This window comes from Miscanthus floridulus, chromosome 15, assembly GCF_019320115.1.
Source record: "Miscanthus floridulus cultivar M001 chromosome 15, ASM1932011v1, whole genome shotgun sequence".
NCBI lineage: Eukaryota > Viridiplantae > Streptophyta > Magnoliopsida > Poales > Poaceae > Miscanthus > Miscanthus floridulus.
The window spans coordinates 2,166,097-2,175,200 of NC_089594.1; the positions used below are offsets into that span (position 1 = coordinate 2,166,097).

General features: G+C 47.7%; 2 protein-coding genes across 2 annotated transcripts; both read right to left on the reverse strand.

The window, feature by feature from the left end:
- Positions 1-2,416: 2,416 nt before the first annotated feature.
- On the reverse strand, positions 2,417-4,889 carry LOC136509032 (monothiol glutaredoxin-S12, chloroplastic-like). The gene is made up of 2 exons (XM_066503830.1): positions 4,484-4,889; positions 2,417-3,375 (listed from the first exon to the last, which is right to left on the reverse strand). The coding sequence occupies exons 1-2, from the start codon at positions 4,835-4,837 to the stop codon at positions 3,343-3,345; spliced, it is 387 nt and encodes a 128-aa protein (XP_066359927.1). The 5' UTR covers positions 4,838-4,889; the 3' UTR covers positions 2,417-3,342.
- On the reverse strand, positions 2,869-3,312 carry LOC136509471 (monothiol glutaredoxin-S12, chloroplastic). Its single transcript, XM_066504259.1, has one exon. The coding sequence runs from the start codon at positions 3,310-3,312 to the stop codon at positions 2,869-2,871; it is 444 nt and encodes a 147-aa protein (XP_066360356.1).
- Positions 4,890-9,104: the final 4,215 nt, after the last annotated feature.

Genomic DNA, 9,104 nt, shown 5'->3' on the forward strand with positions numbered 1-9,104 from the left:
CACCCCTGTAGGACGGAGGGAACCTTACTTAGCAGACAATTGTGCCTTGCCGTTTTCAATGTGAAGTGGAACTATTCTGTATGGTTAGAGGAAGGTGAAGACAACTTTATATTTTCTATATAACTAGATTGAACTTTTTTACTATGGTTGGAGAGGCGTCAGAAAGCGTTAGCTGTGTTAATGAGGGAGGCGTCGGGAGGCGTTGGATGTGTCTATGGTCGGTGGGCCCATATGCGCCATAACGCCTCCCAACACCTCCAAAGTTGAGAGGATTAGGACTTCAAATAAAAGAGTGATAATTTCTTTTTCGTAGTTATTTATTTTAATCAAGGATAAAACGGTAAATCCATAATTATAAAAATAATGTTTTGAGTCGATGAATGGGTGCTGCCGCCGGAGGCCAGACATGAGTTCTGCCGAATGTCGATGGTGTAGCGTTGGTGCTTCTCGTCCTCGCTCGGGCTGAAAACGCTAGCACGCAGCAGCGTCACGCCCCAGCGCGTCGCCATGTCGCCACACTGTGGCCATCGTCGACTTGTACGCGCCGAGGACGCTCCGTTGCAGGGGATCTACGCGGGATGTGGCCGTCCGCCGGCACCCATTAGATACGGCTTCGATTTCCACTGTGTACAGACGAAAGGCATGTGAAGCTTAATCAATAGGGAGCCTGGAGAAATATATGGTTGCTGCTAGCTTGATCTCCATTGGTTGCACAGGAACAGGACGAACATAGGAGTAGATTCATTTAAGAAAGCAAAGCCACAAGGACGAAATACTCATTTTCCTGACTACTGTAATTACTTCAGGTTGATAACCTATTCAAAACATACTAGCCGAAATAGCAAGTTCAGTGCCAAATTTCATCTTGCAATCAATTCAATGGTGGTGGCGGCCTAGGGTGAGTGAGAGAGCGAGGTGCGTGCGGTTTGGGGGGAAGGGGATTCGCAATGACCATATTGCCCTTGATGAATAAAAATCAACAAAAACAACTATTTTGGGTAGGCATCAGGAAGCGTTAGAAAGCATTTCCAACCATTGTAAAAGGGCTCAACTAGATTATATATTTCTTAATATGTTTACCTAAGCCATAACTCACGTGTGTCGATGTAGTTGTACGTAGTTGTACGTAAAAATTCGTGACCCCCATGCAACGCACGGGCATATATCTAGTTATCTTAAAATGTAGAAAGCCCTGACAGACACTATACAGAGAGAGAGAAAACGAGAACAACAACAATAATATGGTCCTAGCCGGCAAAACAGGGAATACTAATACTTATTGTACAAAATAGGTACCATTATATTCGTCATGAAACCTACATTTATAATATATTTATTTGATGCTATAAACATCAATATGTTTTATCTACACATTTGGTTAAACTTTAGATACTGTAATCGAAAATGCCCCTATAATAATTATTTTTTCAGGACGGATGTAGTACCAAGCAACCACTTGTACGTTGTTGCTTGTATGAATTGTTGTGATTTCCGTGGGCTAACTTAAGGTGGTAAGCCATTTTTTCTAGTCTCAAACTCTTATAACAAATTAAGCACGCTTCAGAGAGAGTAGCTTGCTAGGGAGAAAACTATAAGCTGGGAATCCGTACGTAATAATTCAATCACAAGTACAAATGAAATGGTCCAAACATACAATAAATTATTAAGCTTAACATAAGACTGAATGGACGGAACTTATTCTTGGACGGCATTGCATTGTTGGCGGAATATATTCCATATATACTCCACCGACTAAACAGTCTTTTCCATATATATGCACAATACGTACGGTTCAGTTGCAACAGCGCTTTATTTCTTTGGCGAAAGCAACAGATAACAACTTTTCGCAGGAGATGCATGCTACGTATAAGAAACCCATGCAAGCAATGGATCGGACCACCACAAAAGCAACTTGCATACACACAGTTGGGCTTATTTTCACGTTTTCTTCTGAGAAAATTGAAGAAATGACAGCGAAATGCACTTCATTGTGCTATGATCCGTGCAGGAGCAACAACGCTACCGGACGAGTCAAATCACTGCTTACCTTTCTTGGATGCACTTTTTTTTTTTGGAAACTTTCTTGGATGCACAGCTGGGACTTCACTTCTCCAGACATGACCTCCTTTACAAGCTAAAGTTAAAGCTTCTGATAGTGTCATACAACAGCTAATGAAACAACGAAATCTATGAATTAGAACAGGACACGCAAGGTTTTTTTCCTCCCTATTTATTGCCTGTACAGTTCAAGTTCCAATCAGGAAGTGTAATACATCATGAAAATCAAGAAAACTATCCAACAACCTTTGCCCACCATACTTGATCAAACCTATAACGAACTGTTAGTCTTTCCCACCAAAAAAAAGCGGAAAAAGAAGAGGATAGCAAGCTAGTACAGCTCCAACCGAGCATAGACATCAGCAACTTATTACATTGCAGTTCTCCAGCATGCTTGAAAACCACAACTTCACCTTCCCTAGTTTCGTCTTACAATCCAGTTTTTTCTACTAAAAAAATATTACTGTACCAAAAACAAGTCTTGCAGTAACCTGCAATCATTGTGTATACAACATACTGTTTGGCATGAACATACAAGCCTACAACTTTTTCATGATCTGAAGCAATGACAAAAATACAGAGAACACCCCAACTCTGAATCTCCTCTCAGGAATAACCAGATATATCCCCTCAGTAGCACTCATGAAAGTCCAAATGACCATTTTCTTAGGCCAAATATTTTTTTTCTTACAACCACCCAAGTATGCTTGCAGTTGCATAGACAGTACAACAACAACAAAGCCTTGGCGTTCTTCTTCAGTAAAAGAATAAAAATGGATGAAAAGCAATTAATCATCCAGCACGTAAGCACTATTTCTGAAATAGGGCAGCAAGCTCCCGTTTTTCAGCCATGGATGAAATAATATCACAGCCTCCCACGAGCTCCCCGCCAACGAAAATCTGAGGGAACGTCGGCCAGTTGCTGTACGTCTTCAGCGCCTCTCTTAGCCCATGGTTGTGTTCCTCACCAAGCACATCAACAGTTACGAAATCCGCTCCATGTGCTTCCAGGATACCCACCACCCTTTGTGAGAATCCGCACTGGGGAGCACTCCTTGATCCTTTGATGAAGGCTACCACTTTGTTCTCCTTCACCAACCGGTCTATCAGCTGTTCTAGTGGAACAGTCAGCTGGACATGGCGTCCAGGCATCAACCGCAAGTCTGGAGGCCTCTGGGGGGCACCAACCCAGGTGTAGTTTCCTGCAACATTCCCTGGTGGCACCTTGCCAGTGGCTTCTATATGTTCTTCCATCCATGATTTCCAGGCATTATTAAGGGCAGCTCAATCTGGTGTCTCCTCATCTGATACTGTGACCTGCACATGTTACAATGTCAGTGCAATCAGATATTCAAGTATTAAACATGCAAAAAGTAGAAATTAATTTTCCTTTTTGACAGATTTATTTTATGCAGAATAGTGCCATACTGGTATACAAAAGTAATGAAGCAAAAGAGGAGTTAAGGCAGCAGGTGTGTCCAAGTCTTTAAGGCCCCAGGAGAACCAGGGCAATATTCAGAAGGGCTGTTATAACAACTTCAATTCACAGAACTGACTAAAATGGGACACAGGATGGGGTAGAACAACCACTAGCTAAAACTTTGACCGAATTTATGTTATTTCAGCAGATCCTTTGGCATTAACACATCATATGAAGACATATCCAGATTCATGATCTTGCATGAGCAGGCCCCATAGTTGCTAACATGCTATAGAAGCAATAAGGAATTTAAAGTCCACAAACCTGCTATAAAGAAGGGGCTTGTGAATAATGTAATATCATACCTACTGGCTACCGTCCTAATAAAAGCTAATCAGTTACAGAGGTTAGAATGAAAAATACAATGCTAAATACTAAATCAGCTACCAATATGCACATATTGTTTTGCAGACAGTATGTTGAACGTCATGTTCTGTCAACCAGGACAAGGCTCATGGATGGCTGAAAGAAGAATAAATTACTGGGTTCCATCTTACTGCAGATGGGGGAGAATGAAGTAGAAAGCATATTTTCTTTCGGCGAGAAAGAAAGTAAGTGAGCATACCGAATGAGAAATGCAAACTCCTACATCAAGCAAAGTATGGACCGACTGATACTAGCTAGAGATGTTTATACAATGGCCAATCAATGAGAATATTACTGATTGGGGAGAATGGATAAGGTAAGCATATCGACTATTCGCAACTACAAAAACTGGTGCCCTTTTGTTCCCTCCTTTCGGGCTTTCGGCCATAGCAAAAAGTGAGAAAGGACACAGGCTTAAACCATTCCAGCCCAAGTTAGCATGTATCAGTTTGCCCAAATTAACGATCCCAATACCAAAGCTAGCTCAAAGGTAATTACTGGTTTAGTTCCAAAGCGAGGCATGTAATTGGGAGCATAAACTGTTAATATAATGATATACATGCTTAGTCTATGCCATACCTTGACGGAGGCGCAGAGGTTAGCGGGGACCTTCCGGCGGTGGCCCTCGACGCTGGCCCTGACATTACGCGAAATCCCGACGAACTGCAGCTCCCCGGCGGGGTCGTAGACGCCGTAGACCCCGGGCTTGGGGGGCAGGGTGTCCTCGTCGACCAGGGGCTGGGTGGGCTCCTGAGGGATGGGCACGGGGGACGCCTCGGAGAGCTTCTTGAAGGCGGCTACGGCGAGGGGGCGGGAGGCGCGGCGGCGGCGGAGAGGGAAGCGAGGCGTATTGGAGGAGGAGGCCGGCGCGGAGAGGAGAGGGAAGGCGAGGCGGGGAGAAGCAGCGGCGGTGGCGGTGGAAGCCATGGCCATGGGGATGCTTCGACGGTGGGGCGTCTGCTCTGCTTTGCGTCGGCGGCGAGGAGAAAATTGGAAATTTGCCCATGGCAGGTGGGCTTCGACCAAATGCCATTAAATTTGTGGGCTTCGCTGAAATGCCCTTATGACATGAGTTCAACACGTTATAATGCCATTTTAAGTTTTAACTCCACTTTTAATATTTTTCGTCCAAACTTTTAGCCTGAACTGACCATTTTACCCCTGAGCAGTCATGCCGTCTCATCTCTCCCCCTCTCTCGCTCCCGTCGCCTCCCCTTCCTCTCTCCCCCGTGCCCTCTCATCTCTCCCCCTCGCCTCCCCTTCCTCTCTCCCTCTCCCTCCCTCTCCCTCTCTTCCCCCTCTCCCGGTGTGCAGGCGCACCGTACGGGCCCGCCGCGCTGGCCGTCCTCCGACGAGGTGGCGCAACGCGGGCGGCCCCCCTCCCCTCTCCCTCTCCCTCCGTCTCGATCTACCACTGGGTCGTGCGCGCGGCTGACGCAGGGCAGGGCAGAGGCATGGCCTTGCAGGCCAGTTGTCCTCATCTTCCCCCCTCCCCCTCTCTCCTGTTGTGGCCGCTCATGGTGCTCGTGCTCGATGCCGGTGGGTCTCGGCGGTGCCGCGGTTGGCACAGAGGAGTCTCAGGTGCTCCCGTTTCCTCTTGTATTTTTTGATTTTGCTTTTGCCTCTCTGATTCGTCCCTTCGATGACTTCAATTCGTGTTCTAGGGTTTGGCCTAGAATGCCTCTAGGGTTTAGCTTTTTTTCTCAGTTTTTTCCTCCCCCGTTCTTGCTTCGATTCTTTATTTTGAGACCGATTTAGTTCGTTCTTTTTTGCTCAGATTCGTGCTATAACATGAGTTGATGCTACCCCTTAAGTGAATTTGATTGAATCGAGTCGAGCACGAAGATATTGAACGAATTTCATTTTTGGGGAGTTTTTCGTGTTCTTGGCCGTGATCTAATTTTCTCGGAGTTTGGGTTGAAATTGGGCGATGATCTCTTAGAGTATGCTCACCAACTCCCTTGTGATGGCCTGTGAAAAGTTTGGTCGCGATTTGTTTTGATTTGGTCCAGTTTTTCGTCGATTTTGTGGCCACCGGTTTCCTATTCTAAATTTCCAGTTCTTCGTTTCTTCCTGCTTGTTCGTCGTGGGAGGCCGAGCAACACGAGCCGCGTGCTCCTAGCGCCAGTCCAACGACCGGCCGCTCGCCCAGGTGCTTTGCTCAGCGGTGAGCAGCTCCACCACTCAAGCCCCTCTCTGTCTCCCACCGTCTCTCTCTGTGCCCGGCAGCGAGCAGCACCACCGCCCGCGCTTCTCTCTCTGCTCGCTTTCCCCCACCGATTCAACGAGCTCAGGGGCAAAATGGTCACTGAAGGCTAAAATTTTGACTGATTTTTTTAAAAGTAGACTTAAAACTCAAAATGGCATTATAGCGTGTTTGACTCGTTTCATAAGGGCATTTCAGCGAAGCCCACAAAATTGATGGCATTTGGACGAAGCCCACTCCCCGTAATGGCAAAATTCCGATTTTCTCGGCGGCGAGTGGTGGTGGTGTTCTGTCAGTCGGATCGGATGTGAGCTTCGTTTCGGCCCATAACAAGAGGCCCATTTCTGTTGTCTGCTGGTTACAGGCAGGCCCAGCCCGACCTGCTGGCCTGCTAGACCCACCTGCAAATACAGTCTTGGTGGCCTGTTCTAACCTTTTGTTATTTTATTTATTTTTCTTTCATTCTCAATCGACATGGTGCAGCAAGAGAGAGTTAGGAATACTGTCTTAGTAATTCATGCTCAGAATTACAAGATCCATGCTTGAAAAACAAGCTAATGGTTGACTAAGGAGAGTAATTTCCATCCCTTTCTTTCTAAGTGAAGATCAATACTCTCAAAGCTTGGCATGCATTGTCTGATCAGGCAATATAAGCGTCCAAAATCGGATGACTGGGGTGCCACTATTTGCCTAGGCAGACTTTTACGGTATCCCTCCAAACCGCCCCTTAAGGTAGGTTTGCTAAATTCCTTAAGGGTCCGTTTGGATGTAGATATTGGGGGAGCTAGAATTGAATTGGGTTCAATACCAAAGCAGCCATGGTATTGAAATGTTGAATTGGCTTTTGGAATCCTAGCAAGTAGCTCAATACTGTTTTTTGTTTGGATGCAAAAGAATAGAATTGAAATGTTGGGCCACGGTAGGGGAGCTCAAGTGCGGCCATGGGGGAGCTCGACCCCGGCCAACATGGTGGATCTCGCGTTGCCGTCCATGGGGGAGGGGAAGAGGTCCCGACGCCGTCCATGGGGGAGAGGAAGCAGATCTCTCGCCGCCAGCCATGAAGAACAGGAAGAGCATGTCGCCAGGCACGGGGAAGAGGAAGTGGAGCTCACGCCGACGTCCATGGGGAAGAGGAAGCCGATCTTGCGCCGCTGGCCATGGAGAAGATGACGATGAGGTCGCAGGGCATGGGGAAGAGGAAGAGGAGCTCACCGGCCATGGAGAAGAAGGGGCGCCGGCGACCACGGAGAAGAAGGGTGCCACTGGCAATGGAGAAAAAGAGGCATCGGGGAAGAAGAGAAAAGGCTGCCTGTGCGACAGGCCTCCGCGTCGGGGTCAGGGACGGTGGGTCGGGGCGCCCTCTGTGGGGGGGGGGGGGGGGGGGGGTCGAGGGCGGCAGGGTCGGGGTGGCCTCCACGTCGGGGTCAAGGGCGATAGGCTTGGGCGGCCTCCGCATCGGGCCTTTGCGTCGGGGTCGGGGTCGGGGTGGGGGATGAATGCCGCACAATACGAAACCGTGGGGCTCGGTATTAGAGATGAGGAGAGGCTAGTATAGCCAATACCGATTGGTATTGGGTTCAAATTTCAATTCCTAATTCTTAGTCATCCAAACTGTAACACCCTCGATGTTACACTGTAAATAATTTACTAAAACATGTTATGAGCATCATGTTTATGTGTTAATGCATGTAATAAAGAGTGTAGATAAATTTCCGTAACTCAAAACGATCAACAAAAATACGAAACGAAAGTTAATTTAATAGTCATGTTGTATCACTTAGAGTTTAAAACTAGTTTTTATTAAGCAAAAATGTTACAGAACATGTATGTGATACTTGAATAAAGTTTGAAGTACAAACTCCATAGATGACGATGAAATACCTGCGGTCAAAAAATGATATTACTAGCTAAGATAGCTTAGAAATGTAATTTGAAATAGAGTTAAACTCAGAACTTAGAAAATTTCTTGAACTTTGGAAAGGGTAGACATTGCTTTGTTCATCAATTTTTGTAGCAAAATTTAGTTAAGAAGAAGAGTAGTGTCATGGCCTGTTTTGGTAGCCTAATGTACCCTCTTAAGTATGGTGAAGGTGGTTTGGGTGTTTGGCCAACCGATTAGTTGTTTTGGCCGCTTTAAAAAGCATGCATGGCACGTCCTTGGTCGGTTTCCTCGCGTAGGCACGGTCACCGTGCCCTTGAGCCATGACGTCGATGCGTCGATCGCCCGTGCTCGCTTGGCCACGCTCGGCTGGCTGCTATGGCCGACAGCCCTGGCGCGCGATTGTCCCACCTCACTGCCGCGCTACTACCCTGCCGCTAGCTTCTAGCCATGTGCCGTCACGCCATCATTGTCCTACCCCATCTCGCGCTGCACTACCGTCACGTCCACCTCTGCTGCCTCACATCGCGATGCTGCCACTACCATCGTGTCACTCCTATACGCGTGCTGCATCGCGTTGCCCCTACCTGGCCCGGTTGGGTGCTGTCCCCACATGGCCATGCATGCCGCCATCGCTTTGCCATTTATGGCACTACGGCCACGCAGGCCATGCCAGTCGGGCATGCACGCCCATCGTCTAGGCCAGCACGTGGGACTCCCAGTCCCACTGCTCGCATCCTGCCAAGGCATGGATGAGCCAAACCCACTGCTGCGCTCATCTCTCCCTCCCTCTATTTCCATTGTCGTCATGTCATGTTGCGGTGAAGCCAGAGAGCGAGCACCTCTCATCAACTCCTCGTGCTCACGTCTCCGCCTTCATGCCCCCTCTCTAGACGACCCCACCCCACCTTCACTCGTGCCACACCAAGCTTCAATTTTGGAATCTTGCCGCCGATGTGCCGTTAAGGCTCGTCGCCGCCCGCATCGTGGCCAATCTCCACCACTTTACCCCGCGCCAATTCCTCTACACCGTTAGCTTGCCTTGGCTTCCTCTTTGTCGTGCGCACGCTAGTCATAGCTTTTGTGCCGCCTCCTCATCGCTGATGCGGCCGTAC